The 24,026-nt window shown below is 43.5% G+C and overlaps 1 protein-coding gene across 4 annotated transcripts in view; it reads right to left on the bottom strand.

The window, feature by feature from the left end:
• Positions 1-1,588: 1,588 nt before the first annotated feature.
• The window catches only part of LOC119649258, a 38,323-nt gene continuing 15,885 nt past the window's right edge, over positions 1,589-24,026 (bottom strand). For 3 of the 4 annotated variants that reach the window (XM_038051342.1, XM_038051341.1, XM_038051343.1), the window contains exons 4-7: positions 16,995-17,112; positions 16,750-16,921; positions 8,233-8,357; positions 1,589-2,279 (exon numbers count right to left, since the gene is read on the bottom strand). In XM_038051342.1, the coding sequence (XP_037907270.1) occupies positions 1,692-2,279; positions 8,233-8,357; positions 16,750-16,921; positions 16,995-17,112 (1,003 nt within the window). In that variant the 3' untranslated portion in view covers positions 1,589-1,691. Of the gene's footprint in view, positions 2,280-8,232; positions 8,358-16,749; positions 16,922-16,990; positions 17,113-24,026 lie in introns of all 4 variants that reach the window. The other variant, XM_038051344.1, reaches the window with a different exon arrangement.

The raw sequence follows: 24,026 nt of genomic DNA, 5'->3' as shown, positions 1-24,026 counted from the left end.
TGTGGATGGCTTCAGTGTTCACTCTGATTGTCAGAGGGGATTCTAGGGGTGTTCTTATTCGAGCTCGGAACACCATGCCAACGAGATAATGGTCCGGGTCTATATTGGCCCCCTATATGTTCTGACATTCATCAAGTTTAAGAGCTGACGGCGTTCGATCACCACGTGGTCAATTTGGTTGAAAGTGGTCCTGTCTGGTGAGGCCCACGTATGTTGGTGGCCCGCTTTCCGCGCAAACCAGGTACTTCCAACAACCATTTCGTGCGATGCTGCTAACTGGATCATCCGCATTCCGTTATCATTTGTATTTTGATGTAAGCTATGGGAGACAACGTATTGCCTGAATATGGGCTCCGTCCCTATTTGGCTGTTAAAATCCCCAAGTATAACTTTGATATCATATCTGGGGGAGGCTTCGAGGGTATATTTCTAAACTTGCCTCGCAAACGCAGAGTACACAGCGGTTCGCTTATGTTTTCAAAGCCGATAACAGCAGATTTTTGGCTGACTAAGAAACCTACTCCGAGCACATGGTTTACTGGATGGCCACTATAATATATGGTGTAGCGGCTCTTCTCCAGGAGACCGGTCCCTGTCCAACGCATCTCCTCTAACGCTGTTATATCAGCCCTATATTGGGACAGGGTATTGGCTTCATCTCTGTACAGGGAGCGCGCGTTCCGTGAGAAAATGCGCAAATCGTTATTCCGTTGTCGTTGCCGGGTTCGTCGTTGTAAAATCCGTCCAGTCCGAGGCTCCTGTTGTGGCTTCGTAACAAGTTGTTTTCTCTCCCAACCTGGAGGACCAGTTGGTACAATTTGTCCCGATTTTAGGCGCGGGAGACTCGCCTTCATACTTCTCCGCTTTTCGTTAAGAAAGAGCTCCCAGCGGTCAGCACGTGGAGGTGGAGATAGGGTTTGGTAGTAGAGCTGTTGGTGTTGGTTCAGCAGGCATTTCCCAGGTTTTATGCTCCATGGTGGATACCAATCCACGTTTCGCCCTAGAACCTATATTTTGACCACCACCATCGGAAAAAGAGACTCACAGCCACCGATTTTTATAAGGTTAAAACCTTAAAATGGAAGATTAATTCAATATTTTGGAAATAACGTATCAAGTTCTAATAAAATCCGACCTTCAGAAGTCTAACGAGTGATGACAAACTGTGCTTTTGTTGACATTCGAAACATTCAATCAGTATTTAATGGGTTGCTAGGGTATAACGACCCAGACGAATTCCACTAAGCAAAATTGTGCAATTGGATAATGAACTTTAATAGAAAAAAGTGGAAAACAACATAGAAAACTTGACACGACCCATGTAAAAATGTTATGAAAGTTCGATGAACTAACAATTTTCCTAGTAATGACAATTATAAATGGAAGCAATGATTCAGCTGATTATATACGCGGTTTACTGCTTTTAAATGGAAAACGTGATGGCATATGTCTAAATATATTTTTGTTTATATACTTTGTTTACGTAAACATTCGATTATCGACTCCGAAAGTATAAATTCTTCCTCAAAGTTTCGTATTACAACATTCTCTTTTGGCAAATCCTTTATTAAATACAAATATGGCGAGGTTAGATCCACAAAAATACTTTATTGATTTCCAGATTACTTTAACAGAGAAAAATTAAAAATACGCAATATACTCCGAAATACTTCGCCAAGATCCTACCCTACTCACTGGAAGCTATGCCACATCGGCACTGACTTATTTCGAACGGTCATTACCGTCTGCCAATGGTCGAATGATTGTCCTGTTGTTCCAGCACCAATAAAGACGGTACCCAGGACAATTTTTCGACCCATTTTATTTTTCGTCGCGACCATTGTTTTTATCGAAACGTTATCCAAACTTGAGGAGTTGTTATTCAATGGCACATAAATTGTCGAAAAGCTGGGGTCCCACCGAGTGGATAAGGATGGCCGGAACATATCACATTTCCAGGAATTCACAAGGATGTTGTGCTCGAACACAGTAGTCTTCACGTAGATCTCGCCAGCTACACTTTCAAACTCCTCCTTGACTTTGATAGGACAGCGCATACGGGTAGTGGTAACTTTCAGGTGGAGCTCTTTTGGAGCTTTAGAGGTTTTCGACGTGATTTTTTTCTTCACTTCTGAGACCTTTGAAAGACTCCAATGCCTTTTAAGGCTTTCTTTTGAGTCGGTTTCAGCGGGTTTCTCTTCTGATGTCGATATGTTGTCAGGACATTCGTCGGAGATTTCAAGGATAATTTCGATCTGTCCTTTCGCCGATGTTGTGATCTGGAATTCGAAATTAACAGAATTAAATGTATGTACTCGAACAACGAATCGTCATCTATTATGTAAGAGGAAAGAAGTTAGAAATCTGTGGTTGGGTCCTTCAGAAATGCAATAATTATTGCGGGATGGTAGGCAACAAATACCACAACATAGTAATCTTTCCTTCTTGAATTTATTCTTCGCAATAAGTTAGAAATATACAACTTAGGGAACACTCCAACATTTATGACCAGCACCAGACAGGAGGTACTAGATATAACTCTAGGAAATCCCTAATGAACGGAATGGTCAGGAATTGGAGGGTGTCGGATGAACCCTCTATATCTGATCACAGGATAATCAGATTCGACATTGAGGGTAACTCCGAAATGGAAAGAATAATACGGAATCCCAGGAGAACGGATTGGGAATCCTACGCAACGCACTTGAACAACAACATTATCCACCTTCAAGGGGTCGGTGACATCAGGAGCGAAGTGGAATTAGAAACGGTAGTGGAAAACCTCAACACAATCGTCATTGACGCATATGAGACCAGCTGTCCGGCTAAGACAGTCAAGTCATCAAGGGATGTATCATGGTGGAACAAGAACCTAGCCAGGATGAGAACAGAGGCACGAAAACTCTTTAACCGGGCAAAACAAACCGGGGACTGGTAGAGGTATAAAAATGCACTGACTGTATAGCAACGCGATCAGGGAAGCGAAACAGAACAGCTTCAGGGAATTCTGTGAAGGGATTGAACAGATCACAGAAGCAACTAGGCTGTACAAGGCTGTAGCCAAAGACGGGAGAATATCCTCTGTCTGCTTGAAAAAGGAAGATGGGACATTCACCGAGAATGAGGAGGACAGGGTACACCTGCTTCTCAGAACTCATTTCCCGGGGTCCTACCCCTCGGCGGCAGGCGACAATAATCTGCCTGACACCCCAACAACGAATAAAAGGGGAAGGAAAGAGAGCTGGAAACTAGCAAAAGAGGTACGCTCAGAAGCTAGGCTAAGATGGGGAGTGGGAACTTTTAAACCAATGAAATCTCCCGGAGTAGATGGCATTTTCCCAGGGCTTATCCAAAGAGGCCTAGGAATTATCTTACAGTCTCTTCTGAGGGTGATAATGGGGACCATAGCACTGGGATACATACCAAGGGCATGGAGACGGACAAAAGTGGTCTTTATTCCAAAAGCGGGTAAAAAGGATCCTTTTCACCCTAAATCTTTCAGACCAATTTGCCTAACATCGTTCGTACTCAAAACGGCGGAGAAGGTCATAGACAACTATATTAGACTAACGTTCTAAAGCGTAATCCCCTACATCAATGTAGAGATGATGAAGAGGTGAGGTGAGACGGTCACTCTCAGCAAGAGTCGATCGCCACTTTTGTAAATGAGGATGATAAGAGCCTCTTTCCACAAACTAGGAAAATGATTCTCTTCAAGGTTCTTTTTGAAAATAATGGAGAGGGAGAAGGAAATAGACTGATCAGTTTTAATCGAAAAAAGGTTAGGAAGATGATCAGTGCCAACATCCACGTCAAGGTCGCCAACAAGGAATGGACTAAAGAAGAGGATATTAGAAGGTACGGGACAGCCACTCGTAGGAGAGAAGAATGGGTAGAAGGGGAAAACACATAGGAACACACAGGAAAAGTAGCGGCAGAATAAATAATAATGTGATTGGGAGGAGTTAAAAGAGAAGGTAGAGGCTATAACTGGGCGAGATTGGGGAAGTTGTGAATGTGAGACTAAAATGGTTTGAGGTTTCCGCCCTCAAGCGAGGCTTCAGTACTGTCCAGATATCAATTTTTGACCTTAAGTTTTGAATGGTTTCCCGAAAACAGCAACTTTTCCCAGCAGCAAGCTTTTGACGAAGTTTTTTGGAAGACTTCAGTGGCGAACCTGACTAGGTACGAACGCAGAGAGGAAGACGAGAAAGGAAGGTAATAAAAAAGGACATCTGATAAAATGGTGTAGAAGGTGCCATATGTTTGATCGTTACTGGTCGTTAATGGAGAGATAAGGAGCCAGGTGACTGTCGAGAGAGAGGGCTTCAAAATTCGCGTTACGAAAGTTGACTTGCAAGCTTGCGCAAAACAGAGAAGTAGTGTCTGGTGACCTGAGCATCAAACGTGAAAGCAGGATGAAGAACGTCAATAGCAACGTAAGAGGGAGCATAAAGGAATTGAAAAAAAGGACAACACAGAATAGTTGAAGGGGACAAGATCAAGAGCGCGATTTAAGTGATTTTCGGAAAGTTTAAGTTGGAGAGTGATTCGCCACAGAGGATGAAAGGAAGAGAGGGGATCAAAACGATTAGGACTTATGATAATCTGTCGGAGAAATCAGGGCACCGAAAAGGGAAGCTGAGGCAAGGAAAACATACACAGGATATCGTAAAGGGGTGTATATTTGGGAAACGACTCGCATGGGGGCAGAATCGCAGGTGCAAAAAAAGGAGGAAATCATGGCTTCGGTACGGAGTGGAGACTTAACAGCTATCAGGGCACCTCCGGCCGTTGACTTGCCAAGTGCAGCGCAGTCTCTGTCACAACGAAACACACAGAGTAATCTTCGAGGAGGGCGGAATCTGAAATCGGTTTATCCAACCAGGTTTCAGTAATGTAGACGACGTTTTGTTGGAATGCTAAGTAAGATGAATTAGAATTTAGACCACTTACATTTTAGTAAAAAAGCCTTATATTTTGAAAATCATTCAAGACAGAAGGGGGGGGGGGGAGCGCCTGAAATCTTCTGAAAGCTTGGTCTTTAGATAGTGTCCGGATGGCCCAGTGGATAGAGCGCTAGGCAGTCACACGGAAGTTTGCGGTTCAAATCTCATTAGTGACAGAGGGATTTGTATCGTGACTGGATGCTGGATACCAGGCGACTCAGCTGTGAATGAGTACGTGAGTTAAATCAGGGTAATAATCTTGGCGACGGCAATGCTGACTACATTGCCTCCTACAATGTACCGCAACGTACCATTACGATCTTAAATGAAGTGCTCTAACACGTTTCAAGGTCCAATTGGATTGTCGCGCCAACGATCATTACTATTATTGTTGGTCTTTTGATAAGGCTGATAGAAGCAGCAAAAAGGAAGGTTGGGCAATGGCGTCGAAGTCGTGGAGATATGTCACTTTGAAGGAAGTTATCACTCGATCGACAGAGGCATACTTCAGCAGCTTCACACACGAGGGAGGTGACGGAATTGAGTTAGTCTTCCCGAATAGTTTTTTTTTAGGAGAGACCGGGGGCAGGAGGCCAGGATGACGACAGGTGAGGTAGGCATCAACGCAGCTCTAAAGGAAGCGCGCGGAGGTTTCGGGTCAGCGGCAGCAGGACAAGTGTCAAAGCTACGTAGCACAGCCAATGACAATACATAAGCGAAAACTAAATAATGAACTCCGGTTTTAAGGTCACCCATCAGCTGACCGTGAAAAGACAAAGCTGTTTTTATCCCGATTCTGCAGATCGATGTATTTACGAATCGGGGAGGCAGTAAATGTAAGGAGGCAATAGGTGACATAGATTCTGTGGAAGCGACTCCAGAAGGAGACAAAATGCTCCTGGTCATCTTGTAGCATTGACATTGGAAAGCCCCGAGTAGTGAATCCGATGCAGTGCGATCTATCACCAAAGTCCGATCCCTACAAGACCATTTTACATTTCTTCTAATGCGGCTCAAATCTCGCCGGTTCTTTTTCGTCCTTAGGCTCAGAAACATTTCGCCTTTCTAGCCGCCGGAGCTGTTGTCTTTCGCAGTACTATTCCCTCTTTCACTAGTAGTTCCCCTATTTCAAGGAAGAGCTGCTGCAATGATCCACAGTTCAGGAATACTCAGCAGCGCAATTGAAAGATGGGTGACCAAGGAAGGGTTACTGTCCCAAACACCGACAGCACTCCGACATTCCGCCAGTATAACTACGATCTGAGCTTTTCTACGGAATTTTTAACGCAGGCCCATAGAAGGCAATGGAAAATTACACAGGAAACGATCGCCAATAAATTTTCTTTGAAGTAATGAACAGCTCTTCTCGATGTCAATGTCCAGCGAACATCTTTCAAGTTTCCGGAGACTTTGTCAAAAGAGGTATACAAAACATAAGACTCGGTCGCAAATAAAAGAGCCGCCACTGAATCACTAGTGGAACCCACGATGAGCGATATTGTAATAGTTTATGATGTGTTAGTGACCAAAAAGGGACCCTCTCACGGGTTATGTACTGACGGCCAATTGAAATCTCTAGCTCACGAGGGATTTGCCTCAAGCTTAGGCAGATTGCACAGCGTATGAGAAGCCTAAACGAGGAAATCCCTAAATTCACAAAACTGCGCAGAAAAACCTCCATTACGTAATCAATACTCAGCCAAAATGCAAGGCCTCGTGCAAGAACTTTTTCTGTCCGGGCTATCGAAGCCAACACTATCGACAAGGAGGGATTTACTGAAAACTACCTACTTTTCAATACGAACGAACTAGCTAAGGCATTTTTATCTATGGAGGCAAAAAAAGCACTGGAACGGAATGGTATCCTCAGCGTGCTGGAGCTTGTATTTAGACACAAACTAGACTTCCTACTCAGTGCGTATAACTCATATTTAACAAGTTTTCCCTCACATTGGAAGGCTAAGAACTCGTGCTGATGAGCAAAAGCAGATGAAATCCTGAGTTGCCGTCAACGTATCATTGTATGTTGGATATAACGGAAAAGATGCTTAAAAGGGTGATCAAACCAAGACCAGCTAATACGACGCGTCCTGCATTCGACTTGCCACCAAAACGGTATACGAAGCGCGATCGTCCGCGATGACTGGTTGAAAAGTAATCCAAATGGTCACATGAGTCTACTAATGAGAGTCGTGTTTCAGGCTCTTGCAAATATTGAAAAACTACTACTACTACCTACCGAAGAATGAACGCGTCATCAGGGCGGAGCGAATAAGGCTACAGTTGATATGTTTGATGCTCAATGTCGGAGGTCCCGCCCTTCTCTACGGTTCTGAAATGGAACCTGATATCCATCATTGAGTAGCGTCCGTTTGTTGCTCTGTTTAACAGCCCACGGTATTGTGTTAGCAGGAATTATTTTGACAATCTGCACGCGGCAAAGCGGATATATATATGTATGTCAAAAAGTTGAAGAAGAGCGAATTGAGAACTAGATATACCGTAGAACTGATCAGAAACGTGCGACTGCGTTTCAGGCGAAGGCAATACGAGACTTATTATTACCTAACTCAACTATTCAGCCGGCATGGATTTTTCAGTCTTATCTGACTGTAGTGGTAGACGATACCTACCACAAGGACAACGTACAAAGGAGAGAGGAGGAGGGGATCAGCTACCTCGAGATACATTCACACCACAATACAAAGTGAGGACATCTGAAACCGAGTGGAGGAAGAGATGGATAGGAAAAACACCCGCTGAGGCTTCCTGAACAACCGGTATCTGGTCTAGGCCTGCCTTGGTAAGAAACTCCAGACACCCGGGTTTTTCGCCGAGGTCCACCAATTCAATATCCCTAAAAGCTGTCTGGTGTCCTGAGCTACGCCATCGCGCCATCTCTGGCAAGGTCTGCCACGTCTTCTTCTTCTACCATAGATATTGCCCTTATAGACTTCTCGGCTGGATCATTCTCATCCATACGGATTAGGTGACTCGCCCACCGCAACCTGTTGAGCCGGATGTTATCCACAACCAGATGGTCGTGGTATCGTTCATAGATTTCATCGTTATGTAGTCTACGGAATCGTCCATCCTCATGTAGGGGGCCAAAAATTTGTTATACCTAGGGACTAGCAAGGTCATAGTATTGTATAGTAAGAGCGTTAAATACAAGAACGATAATGAAAGTAATTATGGATGGCCACAGAATTATAAACATGTGCATCAATGCGTCATATTAGTGAGTTGTGAAATAAATTTACTACAACTTGCAGTTACTTACATTCGACGATTTGACGGGAGTCGCAGTTAAGTCTTTCATTGGAAGCCATAGTTCGTCCGTGTAAAATTGGCCGGTTCGTGTATTTTCTTTGAAAATTTTGGGATCCAGAAAGCACGTGACTGTACCTGAATGAATGGAAAATGGTATTAGCAATCGCACAGGAAGCCGATTCACACACATATTTAGTGAAAAAAAATGCACCCTCCTTTTGCATGTACGCATGTATGAGAACTCTCACACAGTTCCCACCAAATTTGATGTCAATCGCTATAACCGTTTCCGAGAAAAATGCGTATGACAGATAGATAGACGGACAGTCTGACCTGTGAATCTCCCATCAGAGGCATCCCTTCGTGCGTATAAAGGAATACTCGGCGCATGCGTATGAATATATATTATACTTTCCCTTAAAAGGCTCAACTGCTGGTGGAAGAGTGATTTGCCTCATCTTCGGTTGGCGTGCCATCGACCATCGGGCCCAGACAGCAATGGATAGGTTTGGACAGAAGATGAAACAGAGACCTTACAAGGACGCTCGAAGAAATTTGGAGCTAGCTACACAACGAACCAAGAGGAACTGCTGCAAGCAATTCTGCGCTAAAGCAGAGGAGGGAGCGTGTTTGTAATGAGGAAATCAAAGGTCAGGCGACTCCACAAATTACATATCCCAATCTCCTACTGAAAATTATTCAGGGTTTGTTTCTTCAGCAGAGCTCAAACCGGTTAGATGTGGCTGTAACACCCCCAGTGACGACGAAAAAAGCACTGGAGATTTGCGGTAGGTTGGAAGACAACAAAGCACTGGGCTTCGATGTCATACCAAAAAAAGCCCTTAAGCTTGCCGCTAAGTCGAGGCCAAAAAATATATTTGTAGAGTTGTTTGAAGCATGTTTGGTGGATGGAATCTTTCCCAAGACATGGGAAAGACAAAGGCTAGTGTTGTTGCCTAAACCTTGTAAGCATCCTGGTGAACCATCTTTCTACAAAGCTATTGGACACTATGAGGAAAATGTTGGAGCGAATAATCTACAACGGTCTAGGAGTCTTATCAGAACGACAATTCGGCTTCCGTACGACTAGATCAACCGTCGACGCCATCAAACTGGTCTCTGGCTTGTCTGAAAATGCGATGCATGGAAGGGATGGCACTAGCAAGTATTGTGCAGTTTGTCATTTTTGAGGATGTCCCTTGCGATAGAGGTTCTGCGAGAGCACGGAAGAAAAAAGAGGGAGGAAGTCCTCAAAAATGACAAACTGGCCTGAGGATGTCAAGGAAGGGTGGGAGCCTCAAGAGCCGCGCCTCATACAAGATCTGAGGCGGAAGAGGCAATAATTGGGACTGTGATCCATCGTGGATCTTCCCCTCCTTGATCGCGGCACTCGGGTCTGGAGACTTACGGCTCCACGCGCGCGTTCGAACCGTTTTTTTTATTTTCCAATGTTAGTTCGCGTTCTGGTTGCTATTCGATAGGCCGTCGCGAATTCCCTAGTCTTGTCTATTTTGGAATCCGGTGCGGACCCACGCATCGGAATAGACACGTTGATTTTCGGTAGTAATGAAGCGTGAGGGATCAAAGCACTCAAAGGGCCCCCCCACATTCCCGAGTTTGGCTAGCACAGAGGCGTGTAAGAACGTGTCGACATAGCACTTTGATGGAGCTTCAATCTTTGCAGGCGGACCTTCACGGTCAACTTAGCCAATTTATTTAGGTTTCTGGGATTGCTCTGCCCTCCAGGTCGTTATCGGCCACTTAGGATGATCGCTCTGATCATTCTACCCAGCTAGTTCATTACAAATGGCGCCCAACGTGAGGCCAACATTTCCTGGATTCAGGCCTAATTTCTTATTTGCAGGTTTTCTGAATCAAGTGGAAGATAGCCTATTCCGGCTCACAACTTCGTTTGGTGGTTTTGGATAGAAAATTAATAGATTCTCAACATTGTTCCCGGCTAGGCTCCACGTACACTTGCCTTCAGATTTCTAGTTTTAGGTTTCACGCCTTTTTCCCCGGAAGCAAGTGTTCCTAAGCCTCAAATTCCTTTCCCACCTTCTAACATAGAGTTTCCTGCCCAATCCTTGGTAGAATACCATAAGAGCTAATCGTTTGTTGTGTTTGCTTGCGACTTAATGTCCCGTAGGTGATTGCCTTCCAGAAGCCTCTGGATCTACGGGCCTTTGCGGCTATAAGCTGAAAGGTATTGCCGTCCGAGCTTCTGAGGAGTGTCCTTCCCTACCTTTATGTAAAACGACTATCTCGACTATCTCTTCGTTTCAGCATTTGAAAAAAATAAATATTCTTTCTTCTTCGTAGGGGTGAAGTGACGGGTGAGATGAATCCTTGATGGAATACAGAGGTAGTCGGCTATATGCTGTGCCGTTCCGTCCTCAATGATTTATCTTCACTTTGCTCTCTGACTCCAAACGAGGAAGATTGAATTCTCGCGATACCTTTTTGCTTGTTTTTTTTTTATTTAATATTCTGCGACGGGGAGCAACTCGATTATTGTTTCTTCATGACCAAACACTGTGTGTGGAAGTTTTCTGCAGACAGATAAATCCATTTATTTCATTACAAATACTATAAAGAAGTGGTTGAAAGATGCAGGTGTTGCACTCGCGGAGGATAAACCAGAGGCAATGCTTATCACGAGGCGGCGTAAGGAATCTACTGCCCATATCAGAAACGGGAAGGATATCATCACTTCAAAATCAGCAATTAAATACTTCGGAGTGATGATAAATGCGAGACTGAATTTCAAGCAGCACTTAGAACATGTTTGCACCAAGACGTTCAATGTTAGTATGGCCCTGGCAAGGATGATTCAAAATGGTGCGTAGGCTAATTATAGCCAGAGTGGTCAGCTCTATACTGCTATACGCAGTGCCAATTTGGGCACCTGCATTACATATCGCATGCAATCTTCGAAAGTTGAACGCGGTTTATAGAAAAACCACCTTAAGAGTTGCTCTGATGGTCTGATTATAGAACCATCTCATACGAAGCGACCTATGCGGTAGCTGGAATAATGCAGCTCAACATTTTAGCCCATGAGATGACCCGATTCTTCCTCTGATAGACACATGAAAAACACCGAAAGGGAGGAATCGTTAAGTAGGTGGGAACAACGGTGGGAACGAGTGGAAAAGGATGAATGGACCCACAGATTAATTCCCAACATCAAGGTGTGAACGCAGAGAACGCATGTTGAGAAAAACTATGGTCTCATGCAGTTTCTTAGGAGACACGGCAGTTACCGTAAATACCTCTATAGGTTTAAACTGGTCAGTTCACCCCACTGAACTAGAATATAGTGAACGACATGACAGAGGCAAAGAAGGTGAGAAAGGCGCGGGGGGAAATAAGCGAAAGGGGAGGCTAAAGCCATGTCTACCTCGCGACGAAATACTTCGTGATGGTTCTGCGGGGCAGAGGATAGAAATTAGCGGGTGGTTTTAGTGGGGAAAAATCCCACACGCTGGTACATGAGTACCAGTGCTTTGGAAGCGTTCCACCACCGGAAAACAAAGAAAACAAGTCGGGAAACCGGAAGCTGAGCGCTTCAGGTATGAAAGGTTTTGTTTGCTTCCTGTGTGAGTATCTTTTAGAACTATCCCATTTGTACGTAGCCCGTTAAGAATATGCATTTAGCATGTCAGATTTAGTACTTCGGGTTGTAAATTTACACGGTAAAGACAACTTTGAGGTACTGTAACTTTGTTAGTAATAGTATGATTTTGATGAAAATTGGAGATAATATGCTTCATATCATAGTGTCCGGATAGCTCAGTGGTTAGAGCACTAGGCTGTCATACGGAAGGTCGCGGTTCAAATCTCACTGGTGGCAGTGGAATTTGCATCGTGATTTGACGTCGGATACCAGTCGACTCAGCTGTGAATGAGTACCTGAGTCAAATCAGGGTAATAATCTCGGGCGAGCGTAATGCTGACCACATTGCCTCCTACAGTGTACTGTAGTGTACCGTTACGGTCTTGAATGAAGTGCTCTAACACACTTCAAGGCCCTGATCCAATATGGATTGTTGCGCCAACGATTATTATTATTATGCTTCATATTATATTTTATACTGCTACCAGCTTTTATAACTCTGAGATAAACTTAAGGGGTGTTTTACTCAATTTTCCCAAAAATATGGTAATGTACTATTATTAACTTAGTTTGAAAAGATATCGAAATGGAGAGTATTTTGAAGCCTGGGCACCATATAGAGGCAGCTTCATGATTTTTTCAGATTTTTCGGTTGGGTAGTTTCTGAGAATGGCTCCGCTAAAGAAATTATCACTTGCACTCCCCGCCTTTTTAAAATCACAAAAGCTTCGAAAAGTACTACTTAAGACCTTTCAGTTGACATGACTATATTTGGTGAAAAAAAATTTTACATCCGCCTTTTACATGTGTGGGAGGCCAGGAGAGAGTAAGTCCCACGATCTACATAAGAAAATCGAGTCGTCACTGGGCAAAGTAGCTGAGGTAAAGATGAGCTAGGACTCAATGCTAATTAAATGCAAGGACCTGGATGAGATCACCACAAAAGCGGAGATCTGCGAGGCCTTAAGGGCTCAGCTTGGGCTAGATTCGATCCTTGAGTCCAATGTGATAAGGCTCCGAAAACCATATGTTGGTACTTAGACGGCCAAAATAGCCTTACCATTCGAAGCAGCAAAAAAGGCTATTACTGTTGGCGAAATACGCGTCGGCTGGGTCAGCTGTCGACTGCGAGAACAGATATCGCCAAACAGGTGTTTCAAATGCCTGGAATTTGGACACATCTCGAGAAACTGTTCAAGCAAGTACGATAGATCTAACCTGTGCCGAAAATGTGAGAAGAAGGGCATATCGCCAAAGAGTGCAATGCGAACCCTAAATGCCTGCTATGCAGAGAAACACAGGAGGGTGACGTCGATCATCTCACAGGCAGTTACAGATGTCCGGCGTTTAAAAAGGCGACTTCAGCTTTTCGTAAATGAAATTCCTACAGCTGAATTTCAACCATTGCCCGGCAGCTCAGCAGCTACTGTCTCAAAGTGTGCTGGAACATGAAATTGACGTTGCGATTATATGCGAATATTACAAAGACTTCCACAGTGGTGTCTTTGTATCAGACAGAAGCGGCAAAGCGGCAATCTGGACTTGCGGAAACCCAGCGATAAAAAATACGAACAATAGGATAGAAGACGGATTCACACGAGCGAAGGCAGGCAGCATTCATATATTCAGCTGCGCCGAGCCTCACACTAGATGAATTCGCATTGATTTTGGAAATATTAGCTTCCGAAGCAAGCGGCCACAACCCAATAATAATGGCTGGCGATTTGGGCCGAAGATTGGGGAAGTCGCGAAACAAATGCTAGAGGCCGCATATTGCTCGAAGTATTTTCACGTCTGAACGTTGTTCTGACAAATACTGGCGGCGTCAATACTTGTCGGAGACAGGATATGGGATCGGTGATAGACCTTACGTTTGTTAGCGATTTATTATCTAAGGATCTCCAATGGCAAGTGAGCGAGGAATATACGCACAGTGACCATTTGGCTATCATCTTCCAGATGGAGCGTACGACAGGAGCAAAGCGAATCAAGAACACTGCAATATCAAGTTGGACCTTCAAAAAACTTGATGAAGAAATGTTTGAGAGAATACTTCTGCAGGAAGCGATGCTGGTGGGAAATGCACGAGAAAAGGTGGCGCAGGTCCTTGAAAAGTTACAAAAAGCTTGTGACGCTTACATGCCTAGCCGCACGGTACTCAAAAAACGAATGCTCAACTTCTGGTGGAATGCCGAAATCCAAGAACTTCGTAAAGTTTACCTTAAAGCCAGAAGACACACCAACGTAGCAGCAACCGGTCTGAGTCTGAAGAGTTGCACAACCAATATAAGAAGGCGAGGAAAGAATTGCAAGCAGCGATCTCTAGATGCAAAACTGAACCCTTGAAGAGGTTATGCAAGGAAACGGACTTCGACCCATCGGGAGGTGCATACAAGGCAGTTATGGCAACAATCAAGGGAAAGCGCTCACCGCCGATCACCAACCCTGATTTGCTGCGGGAAATCATTAGCACTCTCTTCCCACAAGCTTCAAGTGAGTCGAACCTACCCACTGTCCAGGTTGATCCCGGTGAAATTCCCGAGGTAACCAAGAAAGAATTCCTGGAAGCCGTCAAGAAGATTGCCGAAAATAAAGCCCCAGGTTTAGACGGCATTCCGAATAAAGCACTGACAGTGGTCGTCGAGGCAGTTCCAAGGTGGTTCGCTGAAACATTTACGACATGCCTCATAGATGGGATTTTCCCGGAAGAGTGGAGGAAACAGGAGCTTATGCTAATCCCGATGCCAAATAAACCTTTGGATGATCCTTCGTCTTATAGACCTATATGCCTACTAAACTGCATCGGCAAACTTTTCAAACGGGTGATCTTCAATAGGCTTGTACTAATCATAGAAAAGGAGGGTGGTCTCTCAGACAGGCAATTCGGATTCCGAAAGGCAAAATCTACTGTCAACGTCATCAGCACAGCGACGGAAATTGCGGAAAAAACAATGGAGGCCAATCTTCCGGGGTAGTTACTCTCGACGTGAAGAATGCCTTTAATACGGCAAAATGGAGCAAAATAATTGCGGCAAATTGGGCACTCCTAAATATCTGTTGCACATAGTCAAGGAATTTCTCCGGGAGAGGATATTGTGTTACGATTCGGACGATGGACCTAAGACGTATACAACAACCTGCGGGGTTCCACAAGGATCAGTCCTCAGTCCTCTCCTGTGGATAATAATGTATGACGGAATTCTAAAGTTGCAACTACCCAAAGGAGTGACCATCATTGCCTTCGCAGACGATATCGGAGTAACTATCGTGGGACAAGACATTGATGAGATCGAGATACTCATAAAGGAGGCAGTTTTTGAAATCAGGTCTTGCTAGAGGAAGCCGGTCTGACACTCGCGGAGCATAAACCGAGGTAGTCTTGATTACCAAGCGAAGGAAGCAGACATCGATAAAGATCACGATTGGTGAACACATCATACAGTCGCAACCAACGCTTAAATACCTAAGAGTCATGGTTGACCAAAGACTGAAATTCAAGTCCCATCATTTAGCAACCAAGGCTTCCGGAGTGGCTACATTGTTGACAAGAATGCTACTAAATATAGGTGGTCCTAGGCAGAGCTGTCGGCTCCTGTTCTCGAATGTTGTTAGCTCCATCTTGCTTTATGCAGCTCCAGTCTGGGCATCGTCTTTGAAGGTAAAGCAAACAGAAGAAACATCGCAGCTGCATACCGATTGAGTGCATTGCGAACGTCATGCGCTTACCGTACAATTTCAGATGAAGCGGCTTGTGTGATAGCAGAGATGATCCCCATCGACATCTTGACGAACGAGGGTCGACGCCTCTATGACCCATCATATGCAATCGGCGAGTCCTATACGAATCGTGGGCAATTGGCACGAAGTGAATCTATTTTGGAATGGCAAAAAAGATGGGATGATTCACCTAAAGGACGCTAGACACACAGGATTATTCCAGATGTCTCTAAATGGATCAAGCGAAGACACGGTGAGGTTAGTTACCGCCTAACTCAATTCCTAAGCGGACACGGAGGGTACCGTGCATACCTTTATCGCTTCGGGCGTGACGACTCCCCGTATTGCCCGATATGCGTGATGATTCCGGAAGATGCGAAGCATGTTGTTTTTAACTGCCTGCGGTTCGCCGCACACAGACCGGAGGCGAAAATTGACGCCGGGGCACGGTTGACACCCGAGAATATCATAGACCACATGCTAGCCTCTGAAACATCTTGGAGGGCGGCACAATCCTCAGCAGATTGTGGATCGCCTTCAGAGGTTCAGAGGAAAGTTACAAATAACGACAGAAGCCGCAGTTCATAACTGATCCTGCCCCGCAATGTATTACCGAAATGGCAGTCCCGCGGAGTAAGCGAAGGAGAAGGAGGTGGTTTTAGTGAGTGAAAGTCTCACATAACCGTATGCAGGAGCCAGCGGTAGGTTTTGAACTCTTACACCTTCCAACGTATAAAAGGAAAAAAAAAACAAGGCAGACGGACAGACAGATATTGAACTGATTTTGATAAGGTTTTGTTTTGCAAACAAGTTCGGTTGACCACATTCAGTACGAATTGACCTTACAATCTACCTGTCGCTGAGCAAAGGACAAATTATATTTCAGTCAGCAATAGGCAGCGGCATGTCGGAAGTGTGGGAGTGAATCAATGCCGAAAAAAAGGCTAATAAAGATGGAACTTTATATTAATGACAAAAATTCACTCAATCATGGAGAATAACAATACACTCAATGCTATATATGTAAGTGATAAACCTACAGCAGAGGGACAAGCGCAAGCCAAGTAGAGACATCTATGGCGGAACAAGAATGTGAACCATAGCCCGGGAAGGAGAAGCTAACGCTGATTAATCCCGGCTGTGACATCTTCGAAAATGTTGGTAGTTTGACAGTTTAACAAAATCACTTACCGACATTCCTTTTCGATTCACTTGCTGTTAAAACCGCATTAGTTTCCTCTGTTTTTGGCACACTCTCCTTTTTCTTATCGTTACTAGACGAAGCAACCTTATTTTTTGGTATAAGACTATTGCTTTTTTCCTTCAAGGATCTATAAACGCCAGAGAAACGGTTGAAGCCTTGCTGAGTTTAAAAATAAAAAAACTATGTCATTATCAGAGTAAGGTAAAAAATGCTATGTGTATATCGTACTTACGCCTGCAGGTAGTTCCAATAATGCGTAAACAGTAAATACGAGGAATTGACCTTCGAAGAGTTTCTTTGGTAGCGGTTCATTTGGACTATATTCTTTGGTGTATCGTTTGATAGATGATCTGGAAATTAAAAAGAAAATATATTTTTAGCTAAGGGCACATAAAGGAAATTTTGATAAAAGAAACACCGAATACTAGCTGCTTGCTATACTACCAAGTGTAGAAATATTAGGATTTCATGTCACCTATTGCAACCCTTTCACGCCACCTATTATGACCACTTCACTGAATATTTCACCAAAATATGAATCCAAATTACGTTGGCATCCCATACGAAATATTATATTTAGGACCCCTAACAACTACACTTCGTAGATGGCAATATTATACCACATAGATACGTCCAATTATAATAAGACTAAGGCACTAAGTTGACGGCATATTGTTCACAATAAGCAAACTTTGCAGTCACTTCACTGAATCTCTCAACTAACACCTAATAAGTAAATAATGCATTGCGCATTGCACAAATGCACACGATTTTCAAAGCATGACCTAGTCTTTCCTCAATTTAGTCGTATATTTCTTGCTTGTACTCAGCCTCATCAAGTTGAAACTAGTTAGAATCCAAGAAATAGTACGCTACAATCACGGTGATATTTCAAACTTTACCCTTGCTTTTTTTTTCAAGTGAAAAAAATGATCTACGTTGAATTAATCATAACAATGAATATGCAGATTTACACCTCAAGATATTTGTTGATACCTTTTGAGCTGAATAAATTATATTTTTTCTGGTTATTAAAAAAAAAGCAATTCAAAGTTGTGGTTTTTCCAGATGATATGGCATTCTGAGCTAGCAGTAGGTAATCAACTACTACGATGTTCAATAAGTATCAATGTTTGGAAGCAGTTGGAGTTCATAACTGAAGCTAGGACTAACGTGTTTAACCATCTTTCAAACAATCTCATAGAAAGCTTCAAAATGACTCACAGGTTTTTGGTAGCTGTTTTTATTATGACTTTGAAGAATTATATCACCCAAATAAAGCTAGCCGAAAAGAATAAAAACAATCTTCGGTGAAAAAATCCATCTTAATTCCTAACACAGGCACCTTTTGATACTCCTTCCTCCTCTCCTCCTTCCTTCCTCTCAACCAAATAACCCAAACTGATTTTATAAAAAAATATTCCAAACTGATTTAATAAGAAAAATATGTTTTTTTGGAAGTGTTTGCCTGTGTCCTTGGGCCGTTGTGTAGGACCGTACCAGAAGCTAAAATACAAAATGAAAAATCTAGCGAAGAACACCTCAAAATTCCGGCTAGATGGCTACTCAATTGAGACCTCTCTTGCTTGAAATATTCAGGAAACCCCGTTTCTAAGATTCCCCAATTCGAACAAATGAACACTGATTTACTCGATTTAACCTGCAAAACTCAGCTCCCGACAAGCTGATTCTGCTAATCATCGGAAATCAAGCAACAGAACCTAAACCCTTCTTTCCTTGAAAAAGTTTTCATCATAGACTAAAATAATTTCATGCTGCATTTTTCGCAATTGCCTAGACCGATTCGCTAGGCAAAAATTTATTTACTAGCACGACAGCCTGGGCACATAAACGACGAGGAGGACAAAAGAAAAATTAAGTGAACATTTTGAAATTATTATGGAATTGAATAATGTTTAAATAGATTTAAGGTTTCGACGAATTTAAAGGCAAGAGTTTATGAAAACTTTAAAGTCAACGTTCATAAATGAATAACGTCGGAATTACCGGAAGCTGAGCACTTTAGATATAAAGGTATTGTATTTAACTTATGTGACGAACCTTCTATATACTTTTTTCTTTTCGCAGATGGCTATTAATTCTAAATATTTCTTCATATGTTTCCAATTAACGCCAGGTGTGGGAAAGTTGGCATGTATGTTGGGGTAAATCGGCATAACTTGACAATTATGTCATTTAAAGGTAAAGAAAAGTAGATATAGTTCGAGAAAAAACACTTCATTTCGAAATATAGTAAACAAGTCGGTAAACCGGAAGCTCGACGCTTCAGGTATAAAAGGTTTTGTGTTTCCCTATGTGAGGAGCATAACGCAGTTCCCCATTGGCTGATAGCATTGACTCGAGATATATAAATCGCTCAGTTCTGGCAATGGCAGTAACCTGCCCAGAACTGAGCGATTTAAATATTTCGGGTCAATGCTATCAGCCAATGGAAAACTGCGTAATGACAACCTGGATAAAGTGACATTCCGCAACTGGTGTTCTTTGTTATCGACGTATCAGCGCACGTCTCAAATCTAAAATTTATTGCAATATCGTCTCTCTGCCGCTCTCTATAGTTCTGAGTGTTGGTTGACTATAAAAAACAATGAACGGCGTCTTGCAGTAATGGAGAGATGTTGCATTACACTGGTGGCGTGTCACGTTTTGATCACGTCCGAAATGAGGATATCTGCGATATGGGGTTGCACCTATCGTGGAAAAACTGCGAGTGAGGCGTTTTCGATGGTGTGGTCACGTAATTCACGCTAACGAGAATTCTCTTACCAATATTGATCTGAACATCGAAGTCAACGGTAAGCAGCCAAAAAGCCGGCCGAAACAACGGTGGCTTGATACGCTGGATTCGGAGGCCTTTCATTTGATACCCTATACGACTATATCCGGTGATAAATTTTTTTGAATCCCCCTTTTGCATGTATGGGGAACCCCCCTTTAAACTCCACCTAATTTTATGCCACTCGCTGTATGCGTGGGATTTCATAGTTCCCATCTGCCCCCGAATTTCGTTTCGATCGGTTTAGTTTTGGAGAAAAGTGCGTGTGGTAGACAGACAGTAAATTGATTTTAATAAGGTTTTGTTTTACACAAAACCTTAATAAAAACAATTGAATACGAGTATTAAATATAATCAAAAACATGGTCTCTTCCTCTTATTTTCTGTTGATCTTTTCTTTTTTTATTTCTTTCAGCCGCCAGCAAGTTTCTGACTGGTGTGTCCGTTAAAAGTTCGGCTTTCTCCATTGTCTTCCACGATTAGACTCTTTTCTTGGCCCTGCTTTTGGTAATGGACATACTTCTTCAGGTGTTACAGAATGTGTAGACGTTGAAGGAAGTGCAGGAAAAGGATCATTTACTGATATCAAAGGGGGGCGATCAGTAACAGATGAAGTCATAAATTCAGAGTCATCGAATATGTCTGGATTGAAAGGAGGGAATCAAAGCAAATGGGAATGCAATGTTTACTATTGATGGAATTTGATCAATGGTCATTCTTTGTCCTGGAATGTTCCTTATCCAAGAGTCACAGGCAGAGTTAATATATTTTTTCATCGGCCCGAAAACACTCGTGTCCAAAGGAGGTTGTAACTTGTGGCTGCAGTGCGGAGGAAATGATAAAACCACAACCCCGCTTTCTTTGAACAAATCAAGAGCCTCAATAGACAAGTAGAGTTCTGATTATCAAGGAGAAGAAGAACTTGTTATATTGGAAAAATAAAGAAAGGGGGAGTCGTATTACATCCCGCTGAAATGCAAGCTTTCGGTGAAAGCCCAAAGTACACATCTGCAGCCGATTTTAAGTATTCAGACAACAGCAACTCTTGTTCTGGTGTAAATACCTGCAAGGAAATGGAAGCATAACCTAATAAGGTAGGTTAGTCAACTGTAAAATCACAATAAGTCTAACAGCTTATAGAATAGTCATCCGGATAGCTGAGTGGTTAGAGCACAAGGCTGTCGTACGGAAGGTCGCGGTTCAAATCTCACTGGTAGCAGTAGGTTTTGTATCGTGATTTGACGTCGAATACCAGTCGACTCGGCTGTGAATGAGTACCTGAGTCAAATCAGGGTAATAATCTCGGGCGAGCGCAATGCTGACCACATTGTCTCCGACAATATACTGTAGTGTACCGTAACGGTCTTGAATGAAGTGCTCTAACACACTTCAAGGCCCTGATCCAATATGGATTGTTGCGCCAACGATTATTATTATAGAATAGTGGCCAAGGACCGACTTCACACTATAGCGCCACAGAAGAAGAAGAATAGAGGATGCATATGTGTAGGTAGGTACTTGCAATTCTCGCAAGACGTATCCACAAGATAGAGATCAGGCTGCAAGAGTAGTTGCAGCATTGGATGTAGTAGCATTCCTTGAAATGAAGATCAAGGGCCTTCCGACATATTTGAACCTCCAAAAATTTTAATGACTGAGGGTTTCGTCTAGGGCAGAGACAACTCATCAGACGCTGCCTCACCTCTGCCCTGGGAGCAGCATCACCGAAAGTAGCAACAGATTTAAATGGCTCCTTTTTATATAATCGCCAACACGACAAGGATGCGAATTATATCCTACTTAAAACCGCCAGTACTTTAAGCCTGCTCATAATATGAATATTGAGGATTTTACAGTGATGACTGTTTTTATATTTTTTGAAGCTAATTCGCAAATATTATTTTGAACTAACTAAAGCGTTGTAAGTGCCATCAAGCGACAACTATTTGTATTGCAGGCCAAGGGAGCCATCTACTAATGGCGGGGTGAGCTCCTTCTCAAATTGGTGCAGCCAGCCATTAATAGAAGGCGGAATCAGGACCTTCCGAATACAATGAATTCATGTAGAATACAGAAATTTGATCTTCTATAAATTTGTTAGTAATAGTTGGATTCCATTCCAGAAACCCTATCTCCACCTCCACGTGGTGACCGCTGGGAGCTCTTTCTTAACGAAAAGCTGCAGACGGAGAAGGATGAAGGCGACTCTCCCGCGCCTAAAACCAGGAAAAATTGTACCAACTGGTCCTCCAGGTTGGAGGTTGGGTAGGGCTGACAACCCTACACGGAAAACCGATGTCACGAAGCCACGAAAAGAGCCTCGGGCAGGATGGACTTTACAACGACAAATCCGGCAACGACAACGGATTAATGATTTGCGCATTTTCCCATGGAACATGCGTTCCCTATACAGAGGTAAAGCTGATACCCTAGCCGATACCCTGTCCCAATATAGGGCTGATATAACAGCGTTACAAGAGATGTGATGGACAGGGACCGGTTTCCTGGAGAAGAGCCACTACACCATATATTATAGCGGTCATCCAGTAAACCATTTGCTCGGAGTAGGTTTCTTAGTCAGCCAAAAAAAGAAACCTGCTGTTATCGGCTTTGAAAACATATGCGAACGGCTATGCACTCTGCGCTTCCGTGGCAAGTTTAGAAATATAAGTCTCATCAACGTTCACGCCCCTACAAAGGAGACTGCAGAGTCGGAGAAGGATACCTTCTACGAGGCAGTAGAACGAACCCTCGAAGCCTGTCTAGATATGATATTAAAATCATATTTGGGGATTTTAACAGCCAAATAGGGAAGGAGCCCGTATTCAGACGATACGTTGGCTCCTATAGCTTACATGAAAAAACAAATGATAACGGACTGCGGATTATTCAATTAGCAGGGTCACACGAAATGGTTGGTGGAAGTACCTGGTTTGCGCGGAAAGCGGTCCACAAACATACGTGGGCCTCTCCAGACGGGATCACTTTCAACCAAATTGACCACGTGTTGATCGAACGCCGCCACTTCTCAGCCTTGATGAATGTCAGAACATAGAGGGGGCCAATATAGACTCGGATCACTATCTCGTTGGCATGGTACTCCGAGCTCGAATAACAATACCACCTAGAATCCCCTCTGACAATCAGGTGAGAGTGAACACTGAAGCCATCCACAACACAACCCTCCGCGACACCTATAAGAGGGAAATGGATGCCGCAATAACCGCAGTCAACAGAGGACCTGGAGATGAAGCATCAACAAATGATCTTCACAACCATCTGAAGAACGCTATTATTGATACGGCCACAAACATACTTGGCCCCAGCCGCAAAAGGAATCGGAACAGCTGGTTCGTCGATGAATGTAAGCTAGCAACGGAATGGAAGAATGCCGCATACCGAGTAATGTTGCATTCTCAAAAAACGCGGGCACGCGCAGAGACTTATCACGAACTCCGTCGAGCGGAGAAACGACTTCACACACGGAAAAAGGAAGCCTGGGAGAACCAACAAATCTGTGAACTCGAAAAGTACAGGGAGCAACCGCACCAGGCAACAAGTCAGCAGGATGAAGCCTTATACACCTCGATGCTCATCCTGCCGAGACAAAGAGGGAAATCTGATTTTCGTCAGCATATTAGAGCGATGGGTTGAGTACTTTGATGAGCTACTGAACAACCAGAACATCGGCGAGTTGGAGGTCCCGTCAACTGAAGACTACGGAGAAATATTGCCACCACTTAGTATAGGAGAAACAGTCTGTCCAATTCATCGGCTAAAAAATCATAAGTCGCCAGAAGCCGATGGAATTACAGCCGAATTGGTTAAATATGGAGGCGACCAGTTAAAACAAGTGGTTCATCAACTGATGCTCAAGATATGGAACAGCGCATCACAACGACGATTGACAACGAGGTATTATTTGTGTAATACATAAGAAGGGAGATATCACACAGTGCAGCAATTATAGCGGTATCACGTTGCTGAGTACCATTTATAAGATATTCTCCGCTATCTTGCTAGGCCGGACAGCCCAGAACATCATTGACCTGTACCAGAGAGGCTTCACTCCAGGCAAATCAGCAACAGATCAGATTTTCTCTGTGCGGAAAGCGATGGAAAAACTTTTGGAATATGGACAACAGTTGCACCATCTTTTCATCGATTCACCTATGACAGCATAGCCAGGGTAAAACTGTAGGCGGCCATGAGAGAATTCGGTATCCCAACGAGACTTATAAGACTGACTAGGCTGACCCGGATCAATGTGCGAGGCCAGATAAAAGCAGCAGGATCATTCACAATCGCATTCCACATCAACAACGGTCTACGACAAGGGAATGCGTCCTCTTTAACCTGGCCCTCGAGAAAGTGATCCGTGATGCTGAGGTAAATGCAAAAGGTACGATCCTTTTTAAGTCCACCTAATTACTGGCTTACGCTGACAATATTGATATTATGGGAAGA

The sequence above is a fragment of the Hermetia illucens genome, chromosome 2 (assembly GCF_905115235.1).
Source record: "Hermetia illucens chromosome 2, iHerIll2.2.curated.20191125, whole genome shotgun sequence".
NCBI classification, from domain to species: domain Eukaryota; kingdom Metazoa; phylum Arthropoda; class Insecta; order Diptera; family Stratiomyidae; genus Hermetia; species Hermetia illucens.
Note: the sequence above shows the minus strand (reverse complement) of the source record. Positions and strands in the feature narration are given on the sequence as shown.